This window comes from Lissotriton helveticus, chromosome 2_1 (assembly GCF_964261635.1).
Source record: "Lissotriton helveticus chromosome 2_1, aLisHel1.1, whole genome shotgun sequence".
NCBI classification, from domain to species: domain Eukaryota; kingdom Metazoa; phylum Chordata; class Amphibia; order Caudata; family Salamandridae; genus Lissotriton; species Lissotriton helveticus.
The window spans coordinates 1,801,084,802-1,801,105,598 of record NC_136059.1 but is presented as its reverse complement, the minus strand read 5'-3'; the positions used below and the strand labels follow the sequence as shown (position 1 = coordinate 1,801,105,598).

At 45.5% G+C, this 20,797-nt stretch overlaps 1 protein-coding gene across 1 annotated transcript in view; it reads right to left on the bottom strand.

Moving 5' to 3' along the window:
• Positions 1-20,797, bottom strand: part of LOC144818900 (cystine/glutamate transporter-like) — an 868,430-nt gene that overhangs the window by 439,499 nt on the left and 408,134 nt on the right. Inside the window, exon 5 of the mRNA XM_078676760.1 lies at positions 3,769-3,868. Within this exon, the coding sequence (XP_078532886.1) occupies positions 3,769-3,868 (100 nt within the window). The remainder of the gene's footprint in view (positions 1-3,768; positions 3,869-20,797) is intronic.

The window sequence follows — 20,797 nt, the reverse complement described above, 5'->3', positions numbered from 1 at the left end:
GCAGCAAGGAGCAGGGAACAGCAGGGATGTTCGGGTCTGTGCCACACCGATGAACTGCGGACCAGCCCACGGAGACAAGCAACTCAGTCATCCGGTGATCTGCCCCGAGGCATAAGGACACACATGATGCATGTATCACACATACTTACAGGCAGACATGTGCAAGGATGTTAACATAATGCTCTGGATCTAACTTGTAACATCGAGTTGTCCACCACTCCCATAATGTGGATAAAAAGGTCTGGTCATGGCTATATGAGTAACTGAAATACAGAATGCTGCCACCACCTCTCTACAAGGCCTTACTCTTGACCATGACTGTAATCTTCTGGCATTAAAGAGAAGGTACTTTGCGCACACCTCAGGGTTTATAACCACATTCACATCAAAGGACAGGCCTAGGCCTTCACACACATGCTAGATAAGCGTGAGGCTGGGGACAAAAAGCCAAAACCAAGTTACTAGATACTTGCTGTTGGACCCTCAGGGCAGGGGACATGACTGTACAGCAGCCAGGGTCATTCTCTTCCCAGCAGTACTCCTGTAGCTTTTCAAGTCTCATAGCTGGTGTGTGTGTGATTTTTTTCTGGCACTATTTAAGACAAACATTTGCAATGCAAGAGGTCTTGCATTTGTTGGAGATGGAGCTATTGGCATTGTTTTGATTTATGTTTTATGTGATATTTTTTTAAAGTACATGCTATACCATAATATAAGCTTTTATAGCACTGTACAGTAAAGCTATGGCTATGTTAATGTAGAGGGGTGTGAATGGAAGAAAAAAATAGGAAAAAAAGACCTTAAAATGCAGAATGGAATGTATAGCAGGTGACAGGGACTACCCAATGTTTAATAAAAATACATATGAAACAAAGCACCACATATACGTTGCAAATAAACCATGACATTGGGCCCGATTACAATGGTGGTGGGCCCGCCACCACCAGCCCTTCGGTGGCGGTCCCACCGCCATTGCAAACAGGTTTTACATCCGCCAAATTTGGATGGAGGGCGGCTGTGTGGTGGTTGGAAAGACAGACCCCCACGGATCTGACGGACTCAAGGAGCCTAATTGTAGGTCGGAGGTGGAGTAATGCCTACAATGGTGGTGGGTGCCTACCAGGCACCGCAATAGGCATTACTATCTTCCTTTCCACCGGCCCTTTAACAGCGGTGAACCCCCCATGAAAAGGCTGGCGTAAAGAATATTTGGGGCCCCTAGCGGGCCCCCCCTTACCCTCCTGGCCACCAGACACTGGACCTGTGGGGCACCTATGTTGCCCCCCTACATATGCCTGTACCATGCGGCAGGCACAGAATGGTGCCTGCCACGTAGTGCAGGGATATGTGCAGTGTCCCTTTTTTGCATTCCGGTGGGTGCTGCAGCCAGCAGCACCCGCCGCAATGCAAAATATAGGCATTGCGACCGCCGTTGTGGGGGGTCACATCAAAATGCCTACTGCGGGACCATCGACAGCCTGTCGGGCAGTCACAATCCCCGATTGGGTGGCGAAGGCGAAGTCCGCCCGCCATCGTAATCGGGCCCTTGGGGTCTCTTTTGTTTTAATTTACCATTCTAAGATGGTAAATTAAAAGAAAACTATAAAGAGCGCGCCACAGAACATTTTTTTATTTTTTGAACAAAGGAGCAAAGGCTAAGCTTTTTTCCCTCATACTTAATGAACATCTGCAAATTAACTGACTGTCTACACATGGGGAGGTTAGAGCGATTAAAGTGTGAGTTCCCTAGTTGGCCGGACTAAATCTGATTTCAGCACCAAAAACATAATAAGTTTACTATCCTGCCTTCCACAGCAACCACTCCATTCACTGTGACTGTACTACACAAGTACTTCATCGAATCTTTAAAAAAAAGCAAGTGAAACAGTTTTGATATTCTGAATACATATTGTTTAGAACACACCTCATCTGTACTGTGTGCTTTTTAGCCAGATTTACTGGAGGTAGCTCTTATATACACCACTTACATATTGTCCTAGATAGCATTTTTTCATCCCCCAGGAAAGTTTTCAATGTTTTTATGAGCCCACAATGCCAGCTTGAAATATAATATGAAAACCCCCGCTGGAGTGGGAACAAGATTTTAAAGGGAAAGCAGCACGTTCCCATGTCCTATATCTTAAGACAGCAACGTCAGTAGGTTGTTGCAATGCATTCTCCATTTGAAATGTGATTCTATTCCTTTCTCAGCTTTAGAGAACATGCAGGGCCGGACTGAGAACCAAAACCGGCCCTGGCAAAGTGCTCTGCCGGCCCCCTGGGGCCACAACCGAGCTCTTTGCCAAGGCCGGTTTTCGGCCGATTTTGTTACAGGGCCGATTTTGCAGCTATGCTGCAAAAATGGCCCTCTAACAAAAACGGCCCCCAGGGCCCAAAACCGGCCCCCACCCTTGCGCCGCACCGGGGGATTGCCCGGTGCCCGCAACGGCCAGTCCGGGCCTGAGAACATGTGATGCAGCTATCGGTGTCTGCTCGAAATAGAAGACATTTTAGGGCATATATTTGAGAGCCAAAACGTAAGCAAGATAACATTCCATTCACACTGTACGGTGCCCACTCACCATGAAAGCTGTAGTTTCTCAGAAACCATTACACTTGGAAGCCTAGCTTGCCGTGCATCATTTAACCCCTTGAGTGCTCATGACGGCTCCACGCCGTCCTGAGCCATAGGGCGGCATGTGCTCATGACGGCGTGTAGCCGCCATGCCGCCGCCGCTCCTCCCATGCGGCACTAATACCCCGCCTGTGCGAGCGAATCAATGAGCGGGCGTGGTCATGATGGAACCACACCGTCATGGGCACACGCCGCCCTTGACTCATGACGGCGTGGAGCCGTCATGAGCACCGAAGCGCCACGCTCACCCCCTAGCCCCCCGCGCCGCGACAGAATTTGCTGCGCAGGGAAGGGGTTAAGTCTCGCAGGATCAGCTGCAGGGTGGGTGGGATGAGGGAGTGAGCTCCACAGCTACCTGTCAGTGAACAGTCTTCCCTTAATCCCGATGCAGCAAGGGCACCAGATACGAGTGTTACTAGCGGGGCTGGATATATTTTGCTCAACCTTCCTTCCTCTTCAACCCAGACCCAGAGCTCTCTGCAGCTAGATGCACAAGTGCTGGGAGGAGGGAGGGTTGAGGGGAATGAGTGTGGGGGACCCACACATGGAGCAAGGGTGAAAACGAGGCTCAACTTAAAAAGAAGGCTGCAATGCCCAGGCAGGAGGAAGGAGGAGGAGGAGCCATCACACACTGACTCAAATATTCCCTTAGTGAAATTGCCAGGGCGGATACGAAGCACACAAAGGCAGGACATTTACAACAAAGCATCAATAACAGGCTAGCATTTCAGAATCACGCAGATACCAATGGCAATTGGTGGGTATGCCAAAAACTAACAAAACAGATATAACAGGTCTTGCAGATGGTGCATGCGCTGTCGAGGCTCCACTAAAAAGGTGCACCCTCTATATTTTACCAAAGTTGAACAAAGCAACAGTGTAATGTTATCTCCATTCATTTTAGTAGCATGTTAGGGATTTTTTACATCACCTCAACTGTTGCTTTGTTTTTGTGAAAAGACACCACTGGAAGAGACATATGGTGGAGAAGGACAGGGAGATCAGCAAGATAATAAGCAAGACATCAGACACACAGTTTACGTAATGCAGTAAACGTAGCAATAGAAAACTGCAGAAAGCTGAAAAATGTGGTTTGCGTACAACACAATCATGGTATATGCATGTGAACTTACCAGCCTGCATAAGCATACATGCCAGAATAGAACGCCAAAGGTAGTCCCATAATCGAGACGTCTTTAACCACAAATGTATTTGTAAAATGTTGTGTTTCTCCTGCAAGAGTAATGTTACATTTACTATAACACATGCTTATTTTAAACATAAAGTATGTTTCAATTTGCAACCAAATACGAAATATATGTGGGGCAGATTTATGTTAACTGGCGCATCCCCAGGGATGCGCCAGTTAATGTGCGCCACAGTGCGCCACAGCTCCGCCACCCATGGTGTGCCGCATTTACAATGCGGCGCACCATGGTGCAAGGCAGGGAAGATGCGTGACGCATCTTTCGGCGTAGGGGCGGCGCATTGCTGGAGTCATGTCGCAAGTGCGACATGACTCCTGCAATGCACAAGGGCCACCCCTACAATGCATGGTGCGTCACCCTTACGCCTGCTTCAAGCAGGCGTAAGGAATTGACGTAGAAAGTGACTGAGGGAAATCTCATAGATTTCGCTCAGCCACTTTCAGGAGGCGTTCCTGCGCAGGAACGCCCCCCCCTGCGCAGGAACGCCTCCTTATGGCGCAGGGCTTTCCAACGTGACGCATTTCCTAGATGCGTCACGTTGTAAATAGAGCGCATTGTTTGCGCTGCCGTTGAGTCAAATTAAGTGAGGCAATTGCGGCGCAAGGAGGCGCAAGGGCCTCATAAATCTGCCCCGTAATGTTTTATTTTTAGATTCAGTACATTGTAAAACTACACACCTACCTGGGATTAATTATGTTTAAGCTGTACATCTGGAGGTGACATTAAGCAACATTTCCGGAATGGCCATTCAATCACTGTGTTATTCTGCCATTCTACTCTGCTAATATACACTTGACCACAAATATATAATATTGAGATAAAAATTAAAGAATCCCAATCACATTATATTTAATGCACTTGATGATTCATTTGTAACACAGCAGATATCTCACTTTTTTGCACGTAGGCACATATAAATTGAGAATACCGAGAGGAAAAAAATCTGTGCTCACACTTCGTAGAATGCGGACCATACACTGGGACTCACCATTATTGCACTCCACATCTGTGCAGACAATTTGTTGAAGCATGAACATCCACTGACACTCATTTATATTTTGATCCAGCCGTTCTCACCGTTACTCTCTGAATGACGGTATTTAGACAAAATGTTGAAAAATATCCCCATACCAAAATATCTATTCTAAAATTACATGAAATGGAAATATCATCAGCAAGGATATCGATGTCAAGAATATTGATTTAAATATAAGCATTATTGATTTTTAAAATATAGAAGTAATTAATATAATTTGCAGAAATATAGTTGTTTTTTTAATTAATGTTATGTTTTAGTATATATTTGAATGTATATGATGTAATTCTTTTGTATAAGTAGTGTTTATGTTTTTAATATATGTGATATATATTTAGTAGTTATTAAATTAAATTTAATTTAATTTTATGTTTTTTAGTTCCGTAGCGTGTTGTGGGTTTATAGGGCTATAGGATGGGAAGTAATTGAACTATAATTTTAACAAAAAAGAAATCCTTTCTGTGTATTAGTCTTTCTATAAGTGACCAACAGGCCTACACATTTAACTCATTTGGTGTTACTTTTAGGTTTTAAGCAGTTTTTCAACATTAGTACGCCACACTAGAATATCATTTTGGTTACTCTCAAAGTTTTTTATTTAAAATGTTTTTTTTCGTAAAAACTTTTTTTTAAAAAGAAGAACATGTATATTCACAAACTTTATATCACACTTTAAATCATTTAAAAAGTGTGCTCTGTTACACTTATAACTGCTATCTAACAATTCCGGGTTACGGTTTCTAGTTCAGAGTCACACCTGGTTCAAACAATATTTGTGTATTCACATTAAGTAAATCAAAACAATACAATTCATTAATAATTAATAAGTCCTATTTGTCGACGCGTTTCGGTGCGTAGATTGCATTTGTGGCACCTTCCTCAGGACAGACGAAATAATTAAAACAAACGTGATAGCTTCTTTCTAAAAAAGGAAAAAATAAATATAATCAATATATTTTCCTAAGGAGAGTTTTTATTCTAGTTGTGGACTAATTTACCAGTGGTTACTTTTTAATATATTGGGTCCCCTTACTTGAAATTTTAGGGATTTCAGTCCTTGTATTGATCTTTCAGGACTTCTTTATTCCTATATGGCGTTACGCTTCTCCTCGGTAGCACCAAAATCTTATTCTCTTATTGACTTTCTACAAAAAGAAAAGCAGGGAATTATGCACCATGCTGGAGATAATGGTATTGGCTAGTGCATCCATATTTCATAATTTACTCACTTATAGAGATTTTATATATCCCTTTAAAATATGGGTGTCTGTCAAAGCTGGTACTGTTTTCCAGTCTGGCCCACAAGCGTTTGGTGGTATTACTTTGCCACATACATTTGATAATGTTACTGCGCCTGTAGACAACACATTGATTGATTAAAGAGTTTTTGGCCTACTCATTTAAGTAGGTTTGGCTTAGAGGAGTAATTTGGCTGATACCCACCTGGCAAATTATTACTCAATGCTTACACTCTGGCTCTTTCTTTCTTGCACCCTCTCCAGTGGTGTCTGCCAACCTATATTTGGAGTGACATAGTGGTGTATTTAAGTATCATCACCTCCATTATTTTCACCATGTTCTAATAACCCTATCTTCTATGCTTCTAGGGCAGTTGGTATGTCATACATACCTTGTTTAGTTGACGGGTTTGGCATTGGTCCAGAGTGCGCCTTGACTTTTTGTTTGGAGCGATAATCTTACTTTGGTCTGTTCTTTTACCTGAAAGGTTAATAGATCATCTTAAGATGGGAACAGAGACGTGTTGATATTTCGTCTGTATATTGCATCTGCCGCCTTAACATGGGCATCTACTGTTTACTTTTCGCCCAATATCTCGCTCTCTTCAAATAAAGCCCCGTAATCCTTCGTTATTATTCCTGGGAGCGGGTCCCTCACCCTTCGCCTGTTCTTTCAGAACATCAAGCCCCAATTTATGTTCATTATTCTCACTGGCGGTAAAAGTTCCCCACTGTTCGCCTACTCTTTCAATGGTGCATGGACTATTACCGTCCTCCTGCTCAAGTAGCGCAGCCACCATCAGCTTTTGCATTACCCGGACTATTACCGTCCTCCTACTCAAGTAGCGCAGCCCCCGTCAGCTTTTACATTCCCCGAACGCTTACCTTCTCATTGCCAGCACCGAGAAAATTGCTTGCGACCGCTTCCTGCTTTGGCTGCTTTCGATTGAGCTGGTTACATTGTATCCGCCTTAAATACCCATGCGCATCCTAAATTGGTTAGCAATTGTCTCGTTGATTGAAGTAAATTGCTTTATTGCGCGGCAAAATTCGGCACCATTTTTGTAGTTTTATTATCCCTATTTGACTACCGTGCCACGAGTTCGAGTCCCCCGTATCCCCGAATCTGACCCTCATTATTTGATTAATGTAATTTTGCAGGGGCATCATGTCCTTGCATTTACTTTATGTCTGTGCCACATTCTCGCCATAGTATTGTTTTGCCAATTATTTTGCGTGTATAGTTGTCGGCGCCCATCTGTTAGCGCCATTTTAGTAGTTCGTGGTGTTTGTTTTGAACTACAGGGTCTCGAGTTGAACTATAATACATTAATGATTATTTTGTATTGAATATTATATATTTAATTGATATTTAATTTTTATTAATTGTGCTTTGAATTTTTTGGGGGGTAAAGGTTACGGTTGGGTTGTGAGGTTTATAGGAGTAGAGAGGGGAGAACAAATTTATTTTGAATTAATTAATAATTAGTTAATTATTATAAATTAAATAATTAAAAATTAATTATGTTGAATGTGTATATTTTTAGTAAGTGCGGGTTGTGGAATTATATGGTTAAATTGTGGGAAATAATTTATTTTGAATTAATTAATAATTAGTTGTCCTGTGATATTAAATAATTAATTGGGTTTAGTGTGTAATTATTTTGGTGCATTCTATGAAGTTTATAGGGTTAAAGAATTGGAAGCAATTTGTTTTCAATTAGTTATTAATTAGTTGATAATTAATATTAATTAATTTATATTTATTATGTTATTTGTTTATTTACTTTTTTTAGAGTTTGGGGTTTATAGGGGTAAAGGGCGGGGAAAAATTTATTTTACATAATTTATAATTATAGTAGTTATTTCAAGTTTAAGTTTAGATAACGGTTGTAGGGTTTATAGGGGCATATGGTGGGAAGTTAATTAGTTTCAATGAATAAATATTTAGATTTTAATTAATAATATTTGTTTAATTGATAATTAATTAGGGTAATTTTGGAATTAAATATTTTTTAGATTTTAGATGTGGGTTGTGAGTTTGTGTGGGTATGGGGTGGTAAGTAAATACATTTTATATTTTTGTAATTAATATTAATTATTAACTTAACAATTAATATTCTTAATTGTGTAAATAGTTTTTAGGTAAACTTTATGAGTGTGTTGTGGGGGTATATTGTCGGAAGTACATTAATAATATTTAATTAATAATTAATATTTAATTAATGAAAATTAGTTTGTTGAATATTTATATTAGTTATGTTTTAGGTGTAGTTTGTGCGATTATGTTGTGTTTGATGGGAAGTAACAACATTAAAGGTATTCATATATTTACTTCACTGGCTCCTGGTAAGAAAGAGGGTTATGTTCAAGTCTCAGTGCATAGCTTTTAAGGCCCTTCATATTGATGGCCCAGAATCCATCAGACAGCTCTTTCAATGATACGCCCCTTCCAGGACTTTAAGATCTTCCTCACAGGCCAATTTGGTCTTACCTAAAATTAAGAGAGCCACTTGGGGAGGCTACTGCCAAACATTGGAACTCAATGTCTCTTAAATTAAAAACCACAAAAAAACTGTCTACCTTTCGTAAGGCTCTTAAAACATGGCTGTTTAATAATTAGTACAGCACTTACATTGTTTTCCTTTGGCCTACACGTGATGTCTGATTTTATTTATAACCCTTTCTTGCTTACTGGGAGTCAGTGCCTAGACACACCTACGGGTAGCAGTGCACTTTAGAAATCTTGATTTCTTTTCATTTCAATTACTCAATCATGGCAATAGGTCTTATGACCATTTGCAAGGGTTTTAAAGAAATCAAGTGCAAATTTCTCCCACAAGTGATTTGGATGATCTGACATGTTCAACGGATGCTGTGTTGCTTTGGGAGATAAACAATTACACAAATGACAAGCCTGGAGCGCTCTCTCAACTCATTTATCTGGCAGAAACATGTCGACGACTTTAATCACTGTGGTATTGGGGTACTAATTCCCCATTTTTCATTTTTAATACCAAGTAGTTGCCTGTCTAAATTAATGTATTTTGGCATTTACATTGTTTTTTAAATAATCACTCACTTTCACTGGCCCCCACTTAGATTTAGAAGTGCCTCCCTGTCTCCAGGTGTAGGCCCGCTCTGTACCAAACAAAGTTTCCAGAGAGCGAGGACTGCCAATGATGAAGCATAACACCTGGTGGTGTGTGAGGACAGTCCTTCACTTTTTGTGAGAGGCTCAGTACTCTACCGAGTACTTTGCAAACCCCTGATCTATTTCATTCAGGGAAGCTTTTTTTGTATATACAAGTAGATGACAAAGCCTGCACCTTGGCTGGATCTGGAGTCATTTCCCCTTCCTAATAAATGTGCTCAAAGAACTTTAGCTTTGTTTTGTGAAACTCACTTTTCAGCATTCAATGTGAGACCGGCATCAGCAAGTAGACAACACACTTGTGTAAGGGCTCTATCATTATCTTTCGTGTGACCCCAAATACCAGTATATCATCAATATAATTAAAAACAAAGCATGATAGCTGTATAATACGATAAATGACATCTTGGAAAAGTTTGGCAACTCAATCTTTTGCTTCTGAACAAACCAACAAAAGTTGAAAAGGTAGTGATGTACCTCCAATGTTCTTCCAATTCAAGCAGATGATATCCATGGTCCAGATCAAGGCGTAAAAAAGACTTTGGCACAATTCAACTGAGTAATCATATTAGCAATGTGCGGACCTGGGTGTCACCTCTTTCAATTGCCTTGTATGCTTGACACATATCAACACAAATTCACACAAACCCTCCACTGTCCTTTTTAGGTACCACTACTAGCAGCAACACCCATGTTGCTGGACCAGTAGAGTCTCAGGGATATCATGTTTTAGGAAAGTCAGGGTTTCTTTTTCAACAGCCTCTTGTAGATTAAAGACAATTCAACGATGTCTTTGAGCCACGGGATGAATGTTCTCATTAATGTGGATCTGCACTATCAATGTCCATGAAACAAGGATGGAAAATGATTCACTATGTCATGATGAGCATTGATATTGTAATTTACAGAACTTAGTCCCATGTCAGCAGCAGTGCTGACGCTGAGCAGGCAGGCACGCAACAAAGTGCCCTGAAGGGCAGGAATTGGAGCTTGTAACTTTTCTTTTTGTGTTTCATGGTTGCCCTATATGAACATTGAATTTGTACTGGTTTCTAGACTGCCCAAGTGTATACCTTAGTTTTTGATGGTGTGAGAATGGGTGCTGGAGAGAGCTCATGGTATTTTTCAGCTGGCATGATGTTTATTGATGCACCACTGTCTGTGACAATTGGTGTATAGCAAACATGAAGCTTCAATTTAATTTTAGGACCATGTCTGAATGAATTTTGTGATTTTACTTTTCTGACTTGTATTATTCCCTGCAGGAAGCCAAACCGTTCATTAGTCAGCATTGACCTCACACACCCATCTTGCTCACTGTCACTCGAGAGTGACATTGAAGAACCTCTCAACATGGAATTAGACAACAAGCAGACTTTTTTACTTTCTCCTTGCTCAATGTCGTTGTTTACTTCAATGGGCATGACTGGAACACTTCTGGAACTTTCTGGCAGTCATTCTGTCTTTACGACGTGATGCAGTGGCAGACATTTTGTTTTCAGAACTTGGCAAACTGTTACAAAATGGTTCTCTTTCCCACAGCCTTTACATCTGTCCAATGGTGGGAAATTAACCTTCATGAACTAAGGAAAATCCACATTGATAACTTCTTCTGCTTCATCACGTTGCGCCCATCTACCTTGTGTTTTTACTTGTTTTTCTTACACAGAGCTGATTCACTCTGGGTTCCTCCGGCCTCCATGTCAGTGGCTTTTTTGTCAGCGGGGTCTTCAGCTCTAGCCGCCATGAGCAAATGCTCCTGACTGAGCGTCTCTCTCAGCATTCGGCTTCTGAAGGAATCTGACAGGCAACCATCTATGATTCTGAGATGAGTGGCTTCTTCATTGAATTTGTTGAACTTATAGTGTTTGATTAGCATTTCAAGTCTTTCAACTAATTCATCCATCATTTCACCATCTCTCTTTCTCTCCTGACTGAAGATGTACCTTTCACAATCAACATTCAGCATCGGGTTGAACTTGAGGTTCAATGCCACCTTGACATCCTGGTAAGATACTCTGCCCACCTGTGGTATTTTCTCAATCACTTTATTTACTCCTTCTTTTGTTTTTACACCTTCTCCCACTAAGGTCTTAAGATATTTGATGATCTTTTTGTGATTGGTTATTTCTAGCTCATCAATGAAATCATCAAAGGTTTTGATCTAGGCAGTACATCGTGCACCAAGGCTCTGCTTTTTGCCGATATCCAATTAAGATGGTGACTAAGAAAATGTTGGCATCATACTTTGTAGTGTAGTTCCTATTATCCCAATAGGCTCTGCGCATTGGAATAATACCTTCAATAGTATAGGCCTAGACCAGACATTAACTAGGTCTACTACTGTCGATATTAGACTTAAAGTTTTTGGGTTTGCCAGCTAGCTCAGAGTTCACTAGAAACTTTCTCGAATAGGCAAGGAGGAGTTGAACCTCCCTGGATAGACAAGAAGGGATTTAGTTTCTGACAACCATAGAACATGACAACTTTGCTCTCCCCTAATCAAGAGTGTATCTCTAGAGTCGTGTGAAAACAAAAGACGACTTATTTTACTCAGTCAGTACGTGCACTCTTAGTCTCACCAGATTGTAGAGAAAAGGAAGAGATGGGCGTGTTCAATAAAAGATGTTATTTATTGATCAGTCTCTTTTCTCATACAAGAGAAATGGATCGATATTATTGCAATACTTATGGTTAAGTAAAGTGCATACATTAAAAGCAGAAGTATAAAATAATACTGTAAAAACATTGATATGGTTTCTAAGCCATATGATGGTTTAAAATGGATAAAATAGATACATACACATATACATTTGACTAATCGTACTCAACTGGTGTTTCTAACTACGCCTACCCCAGATGTACCTGACCTAAGCCTAATACGTGGGCGGGAATAGAAAGTAGCAGTTTAAGTTAAGTTTGTTTTGCCAAGTGACTGACTAAAGAATTCTCTGCAAGGGGTTATTCAGTTCTGTACCTGGAATCTAGGATGAATGAGGGATGGTATCTCTCGTCTCTGGTCTCGATATTCCAGGCTGCCTGCGAGGGCTACCCGGAAGCGCCGGAGCTGGATTTCTCGGCAGGAGAAAGGCAGCGTCTCGTTCTCAGCGCGTCAGGAAGGCGGGGCTGCGCCAGCGGGGTCTGCTCTGCTCTGGGCTTCGGCAAGTCTGGCTGCTCCGATCTCGTCACCACCGCGTGTGTTTGCATAGGGCAATATCGGTAATATTTATACCTTTAAGGTGCCGAGATTGACGTAAGGATGGACATAGATACGTCAATAAGGATGTCATACGACCTGGTCGTTAGCACATTCTTTTGCTGAAGTTCTCGGTGAAATCAAAACAATGGCCGCAGGGTTTTTCATAGGTTGTCATAGGTTTGATTTGTTTTGAGAACTCCGTATGCCTTATCAGGGGCTGGAGGAATATCGCTTGTCTAATTAGATGGCAAGCGTTATGACCTAATCAGATAACACGTTCCTGTGCCGTAGTGTGGCTTAATCAGATAACGTTTCCTGCATCATGGGGGTTTTCTGCCTCATGGGATGGCTGCTAGTTAACTTGTTAACCAGAATAGGGTCAGGAATAGGGGGATCGATACAGAACCTATAGGAATACATCACACCACTCCACGCTAACTATGGACATATTTACGAATCTATGCATAGGAAAACATACTGTAGAGTATCATGTATACCTTACCACCCCAAAATACATAAATGCATTTTGAAATTATCAAATATACGGAAAAAACAGTCACATGTATTATATGCACTCAAGCTGTAGAATAATGCTAAAGTAATCAGGCATATCTATACATTATCACTAATTTGCATATGAGAATTTACACATGAAATGGCTCTTAATACAGAAAAAAGGTTCGAGACCATTCCATCACAGAATAAAATAATTATGAACATACCAGCGGGCAGCTAATGTCTATAAAGGATCTAAAAATAGAAATTTTAGTTCTCTAAGAACAGTTCTTACTTTAAGCAGAAGATAAGTGTCCCGAAAAATATGTAGAAATATTTTGGGGCTGCTGAAAAAATTGCTGTCCGTGAACTGGAGGGAAAATTGTTCATGGGATTTTGTTATTCTAGCTGAAGGCCAAATTCAGGGAACGCCGTGTGCGAGCTTGCTCAAAAGTCTCTATTTCTGCTCTGGTGAGAACATCATATCATTTAGACTGTCGAAAAAGCTGTCAACAGCTTCCTGGGAGAGTTCCACTAACTCGGAAAAAGGTGTAACCATGCATTTGTTCGCATGATTGTCTCCATAGACGTTTTGATTAGAATTGCTGACAGAAGGTCGTACCTGATAAATGCTGCTTTCATCTTGAACTTCACTACCCCTTAATTGTAGTGGTGAAGCTTCCACGAATGCCGTCATCAGGATTGGTAGCCGTTGAGGGCAGCACAAAGCATGAGCCTTTATTGGACTCAACAATGTTTCTGCATCCATTGGCGCATCCGATTGTAGCGTCAGACAGGTGTCTAACACGCATTCTTCTCCGCATAGCAAGCACCTTAATACAGGTAAAACACATCGTTGCCACATTGGTCGAAATGAAAGAAACCAAGTCATGTTCAGGTCTCTAAGCCGGGATAGTCCCAGGATTTTTTATATCCGGTCCCGGTATCCAATGGCTAGGATTGTTTCTTCCCTTGTCGCAGGTGTTTTGTCTGTGACATGGTTTGCCATAACGAAATATAAGGACTAGGAATAGGATTCCTGCAATTAGTCCCAAAATGAGGGGAAGTCCGCCAAAAATCGAATGGACGAAATCTGGAAAAATACCCAGTATGGCTTTGAATGGTGTTAATGCCATCGAAAATACTGTCTTAAATACTTTTGAGACTCCACTGGTATCAGAAATATTTAAGATTTCATTCAGGATTTCTGCAAAATGTATGGGGGAATTAGTTGATAACAATGAGTGAATCTCTGCAGTCGTCCTTGCGACTAGGAGATCATACGTTTCTTTTGATGATGTGAGCCTGGTCGGCGTCTGAAGAAGCACTGTTTTCATTCTGCTTAAAGTATCTATTCGAATAGAAGTAATTTTCAAGTTGGGCCATGCCCTTGCCTCCCTGTCTGGAAGGGAGCTGGGGAACAATAAGCGTCCACAGCACTTGACCTTCGCAGTCGTAGTTACGAGATAAGGAGTCCCGGGCATAAGACTACAGCATCTGCGGTCCACAATTAGAACGTAACTCCCTGTAGACCGGGCCGGCTGCTCAGGGCCGCCTGGAATAGGGGGGTTTGGGTTTGGATCAGGCCTAACGTTTGGAACAGGTTGCAAACCAGGGAGTAGAAGGACACCAGGTCTTGCAGGTAAAGAGGGTTTTATTGGGATAACACGTTTGGTATTGAGCATCAAAGTTCTCCTGGTTCTAAATGTGAGTCTTTCCCTGGCAAACTGGCTGGGATCCGTTTTTGCAGCGTGGGTGTCCTCTTCCGGGTCTTCGGGTTTCAGGGCTTGTCCTTAAGGTCTGGTCACGGAGGCAGCTCGCCGCTCCGGAGCCCATGTAAAGGAAGCCAACAGAGAGGGCACCGTTAGTTCAATTGCCTTCTGGGGAGTGCACCTTTGGGGCCGTGTGAGGTGAGGTTGGGAGGAGTTCACCAGTGTATAACGTGCAAGTAAACTTCTGTCAGTGACGTGGGGGAAAGGCGTACAGAAGGTGAGGGTTAACCGCGGGGTAAGGAACACAGAAGGAAGGGAAAGACGCGGGATACAAACACGGGTCTATTTACACTAATTACACGCTCTTCCTTCCCGCCCACACTGCCATACGCTGCCGTACCTGGGTCAGCCACGCTCCTCCCCTGGGAGAGTGGCACGGCGGCTCGCGGTGTCGTTGGCCTCCTGGCACTCCGTGGGTCTCTCCTCCTCCTCCGTGATGTTCTTCGGGGTTCCCTCGCTGTCCTTCGTATTCGCCTTCTCCGCTCCGTTCAAACCGCTCTCCGACGCCGCTCCTCGCCTGCTCCTCCTCCGGGGTGATGTCACACACCTCGTACCTTGCTTCCGGGGGTTTATCCAGTCCGGGCCTGGCGACGTATGTAGGGGGAGTGGTCTCCTCCTCCTCCGCGAACGCCCACTTAAAGGCACCAGGTCCCTCATCCCGTTCGTCTAGTCCGGTCTCCCAGGGGTCCGTCTGCAAGGAAGGAGGCACAACAGGGTCATTCCCGGGAGCCCACCACTCCTCGGTAGCGCTCCGCCTCGCATCGTTACATTCCACCCCCCCTGGTTTCTCACGAGCGGGGAGAACCGGCATGCGGGAGAGGAAATCAGCGTTCCCGTTGTCCCTCCCCTTCCGGTGGACCACTGTAAATGCAAAGGGCTGGAGGAAGAGGAACCACCGAAGTATCCGAGCATTCTGAGTCCTGTTCCTCTGCATCCACTGCAGCGGGGCATGATCAGAGTACAGCGTGAACGCCCTGCCCTCCAGGTAATAACGAAGTTTATCAACAGCCCACCGTATGGCCAAGCACTCCTTCTCAACGGTGGGATACTTCCGTTCCCGGGGGTGGAGTTTACGGCTGATGTACAGTACGGGATGTTCAGCATTGTCCACCCCTATCTGTGACAGAACCGCCCCGATTCCAGTCTCCGAAGCATCAGTAGCAAGGAAAAAGGGCCGTCCGAAATCAGGGGGAAGAAGCACTGGACTGGTGGTGATGGCTTTCTTTAAATGAAGGAAGGCAACCCTGGCTTCTTGCGTAGGGGGCAGCGGCAACGCGTTTCTGACGTTCTTTTGTAGCAGGTTAGTCAGGGGGGTGGCTATCTCTGCGAAGTTCTGGATGAACCGTCTATAGTACCCCACCAGGCCCAAGAATGCTCTTAGCTCTCTTTTTGTGGAGGGGAAAGGGGTTTCAGTGATAGCCTTTATCTTCTCCTCTTGGGGTGCTATGACCCCATTCCCCAGCATGAAACCGAGGTATTTCACCTTTGGGAAGGCGGCCCGGGATTTCTTAGCATTGACGTGTAGACGGGCCTCTCCCAGAGAGGACAGCACTGCAGCCAGGTGTTCTAAGTGCTCTTTCCATGACTGACTGAAGATGACAATGTCATCAAGATACACAGAACTATACCTGGTATGCGGAGCCAACACTCTATTCATTAGCCTCTGGAACGTGGCGGGTGCCCCGTGGAGTCCGAAAGGGAGGACGTTGAATTCATATAACCCGTCCTCGGTGGCAAAGGCAGTTTTGTGTCGGTCCCCCTCCCTTAGGGGTACCTGCCAATACCCTTTTGTCAGGTCCAGTGTTGTTATGTATTTTGCGTCCCCTATTCGCTCAATGAGTTCGTCGACCCTAGGTATGGGGAACGCATCGAATGTGGACACTGCGTTTAACGCCCTAAAGTCCATGCAAAAACGGGTAGACCCGTCGGGCTTGGGCACCATGACTATGGGGGATGACCAGCTGCTTTTCGATGGTCTGATGACCTCCAGCTCCAACATGCTCGCGACTTCCCTTCTTACGTCTGCTCTTTTAGCAGCAGGGATGCGATATGCTCTCTGTTTTACTATGCTCCCTGGGGCCGTGTGTATCTCATGTTCAGCTAGGTGAGTGCACCCAGGAGTGTCTGAGAACAAGTGTGAAAAAGGGCGGAGTCCATCCCGTAAGGCCTGCTTCTCCCCTTCAGTGAGTTCAGGATTGATGGGTAGGCTTTCTAGGGTGGACTCGGGTCTCACTTCAGGTAGCACTAGATGGGACGGCTGGGGAACCGATCCTAACCACTTCTTCAGGAGATTTATGTGGAAGGATTGCGTGCGTCTGGGCGACATTCGTATTTTATAGGTCGTGCTGCCGTATTTCTCCAGGACCTGAAACGGTCCCTTCCATTCACTCCGGAACTTCTGCGTGGACGAAGGTAGCAACACCAAAGCCCAGTCCCCTATGTTCAGTTCCCTCCTCCTTTTCCCTTTGTCATAGTATCGCTTTTGGCGGCTCTGGGCCGACTGTAGGTTTGAGTATGCCAGATCTCTCAACTTGCTCAATCTGGACCGCAACTGCTGGGTATAGTCAAGCAGGGAGCGCTGCTCCTGTGCCTCTTCCCTTTCCCATGCTTCTCTGGTTATTTCTAGGAGGGACCTCGGTTGTCGGCCATACAAAAGCTCGAATGGGGAACATCCTAAGCTGCTCTGGACCTGGGACCTGACTACATACAACGCTAACGGGAGCATTTTGTCCCAGTCCTTGGTCTCTGAGCCCAACAGTTTCTTCAGCGTGGTTTTTAGCGTCCTGTTATATCGTTCCACTAAACCATCCGTTTGGGGGTGGTAAGCGGAAGTGCGGATGTGGGTTAGGTCCAGGGTCTTGCACACCTCTCCCATCATTCGTGACACAAAGGGAGTCCCCTGATCAGTTAGTATTTCGCGGGGGAACCCTACTCTCGAAAACAGTTCCACCAGCCTCTCTGCTACGTTCTTGGTGGTCGGGGTGGTTAGGGGGTATGCCTCGGGGAACTGGGTGGAATAGTCCACTATTACCAAGGCGTAGGTGTGGCCCCTCGTGGTGCGTGGCAAGGGCCCTATGATGTCCATCCCTACTCGTTCCCAGGGATTACCAATGATGGGCAGGGGTTGTAAGGGTACTGCAGGGGGTTTGGTCAGGTTTTTCCTCTGGCACACCTCGCACCGCTGACAGTAGGCCTCTGTCTCTTTATATATGCCGGGCCAATAGAACAGACGCAGGATGTTTTGGGTGGTCTTTTCGGCCCCACTGTGTCCTGCGGTTAGATGTGTGTGGGCATAGAACAAGATCTGTTCGCGGAATTCTTTAGGCACCACTAGTTGTCCCTGGTCTCCCTCTTCCCCTTCCCGATAGAGAAGATCGCTTCTGATACGGAAGCGGGGGTAACGTTGCGCTGTGGCCGTTGTTTGTGCTACGTGAGCCGCCTCCCACGCATTTAAGAGGGTAGGGTCGTTGGCTTGGGCAAATTTGAACCCCTTGTCTATGACCCAGGGCTCAACAGACAAGAAGGCTTCCACCGGATGATTGGCTAACTCCCTTTTAAACAGGGCCAGGAAATGCGGATTATCCACCCCTAGAATCAGTTCCTCAGGCAGAGACGCCACCACCCCCACTCTCACTGTGCAAGGCTCTCCCTCTACTGGTTTGATGGAGATGCGTGCGATGGGATAAGTCTTAACGTCCCCGTGGACGCACCGGATGTGTACCTTACCCTCCCACCCTATCTGGGAAGGAACCAGTAGAGACTCCCGAATGACTGATTGCCTGCACCCGGAATCCAAGAGTGCCTTTACCGGGGCGTGGTTCACCAGTACCCTTACGTAGTATGATGGTCCCATTTCGGCGGTGTACAGCACAGCTTTGGGGATATACCCGACTTCCATGGGTTCCTCGACTGGTTTCTTTCGGGGGCACATTCGGGCTATGTGGCCCCACTCCCCACATTCAAAGCACTGGGGACCCCTCATTGGAGCGACCTCCGATCTGAATGGTCGTGGCTTTAGGGGTTCGTAGACGGGTTTTTTTTTCTCTGTCTTAGGGGGTGGCACCGGTGTCTTTGTGGTTTTCTCTGTCTCCCAGGGAAATGATCTGGGTGCAGCACTTGTATAGTTGGCCGCCATCTCTATGGCCTGGGCGGCGGTCAGTCCTGGGTGCTGTCTTAACCATCTTTGTGTCCCGTAGGGGAGGGCCTCCATGAATTGCTCAAGTACTATGCTGGTCATGACTTCCTCTTTGCTCCGGTCGTCGGGGCGCAACCATTTCTCCGCTGCCATCTTCAGGCGTAAATACAGGGTTTTGGGGTTTTCCCCTGTAACCCCCTTTTCCTTCCGAAACCTGATGCGGTATGCTTCGGCGTCCATCCCAAGGTGATCCAGTATCACCTCCTTGATGGCGGTATAGGAGGAGGTACCGGCATGGGTTGCAACCTGGTAGGCCGTCTGTGCTTCACCCGTCAACAAGGGTGCGAGAAAGAAGGGCCACTTTTCTTCCGGCCACCCACACGCACGGGCTGCCCTCTCGAAATTAACCAGGAAGGCGTCCGGGTCTTCCCCCGTGACGTACTTCTGTAGGCTACCCCGGCTGGGTGAGGACCGGCCGGTCTCCGGTCCCCCAAGACCGCGGACCCTGGGGTCTGTACTGCTTTCTGTAGGTTATCCATCTGTTGAGTCATTGTACTGCGGAACAAGGCCCGATCCGCGTCCGCTGTGCTGATTTGTTGGCTAATGGCCCATTCCAGCTTCTGTTGCCCGTCGATAAGGGTTTGTATGACCTGATCCACCATCGTTTAGTTTTCCGAGGGAGTAGATCCCACTTCTGACACCACTGTAGACCGGGCCGGCTGCTCAGGGCCGCCTGGAATAGGGGGGTTTGGGTTTGGATCAGGCCTAACGTTTGGAACAGGTTGCAAACCAGGGAGTAGAAGGACACCAGGTCTTGCAGGTAAAGAGGGTTTTATTGGGATAACACGTTTGGTATTGAGCATCAAAGTTCTCCTGGGTCTAAATGTGAGTCTTTCCCTGGCAAACTGGCTGGGATCCGTTTTTGCAGCGTGGGTGTCCTCTTCCGGGTCTTCGGGTTTCAGGGCTTGTCCTTAAGGTCTGGTCACGGAGGCAGCTCGCCGCTCCGGAGCCCATGTAAAGGAAGCCAACAGAGAGGGCACCGTTAGTTCAATTGCCTTCTGGGGAGTGCACCTTTGGGGCCGTGTGAGGTGAGGTTGGGAGGAGTTCACCAGTGTATAACGTGCAAGTAAACTTCTGTCAGTGACGTGGGGGAAAGGCGTACAGAAGGTGAGGGTTAACCGCGGGGTAAGGAACACAGAAGGAAGGGAAAGACGCGGGATACAAACACGGGTCTATTTACACTAATTACACGCTCTTCCTTCCCGCCCACACTGCCATACGCTGCCGTACCTGGGTCAGCCACGCTCCTCCCCTGGGAGAGTGGCACGGCGGCTCGCGGTGTCGTTGGCCTCCTGGCACTCCGTGGGTCTCTCCTCCTCCTCCGTGATGTTCTTCGGGGATTCCCTCGCTGTCCTTCGTATTCGCCTTCTCCGCTCCGTTCAAACCGCTCTCCGACGCCGCTCCTCGCCTGCTCCTCCTCCGGGGTGATGTCACACACCTCGTACCTTGCTTCCGGGGGTTTATCCAGTCCGGGCCTGGCGACGTATGTAGGGGGAGTGGTCTCCTCCTCCTCCGCGAACGCCCACTTAAAGGCACCAGGTCCCTCATCCCGTTCGTCTAGTCCGGTCTCCCAGGGGTCCGTCTGCAAGGAAGGAGGCACAACAGGGTCATTCCCGGGAGCCCACCACTCCTCGGTAGCGCTCCGCCTCGCATCGTTACACTCCCATTATAGAGTCTTTGAAAGAATGGTTCTATCTCTGTTGCAGGTGCGCCTAGTTGGTGACATGAAAGGTTATTTGAGTTCCCTTCACAGGCTCCATGCAAACTAATTCCATTACACAGAAGTGTACCGCTCAGTGACATCGCACAATTATTGCCACTAAGAAACACTTTCTGTCCTTTATTACTGACACATGCATGTGAAT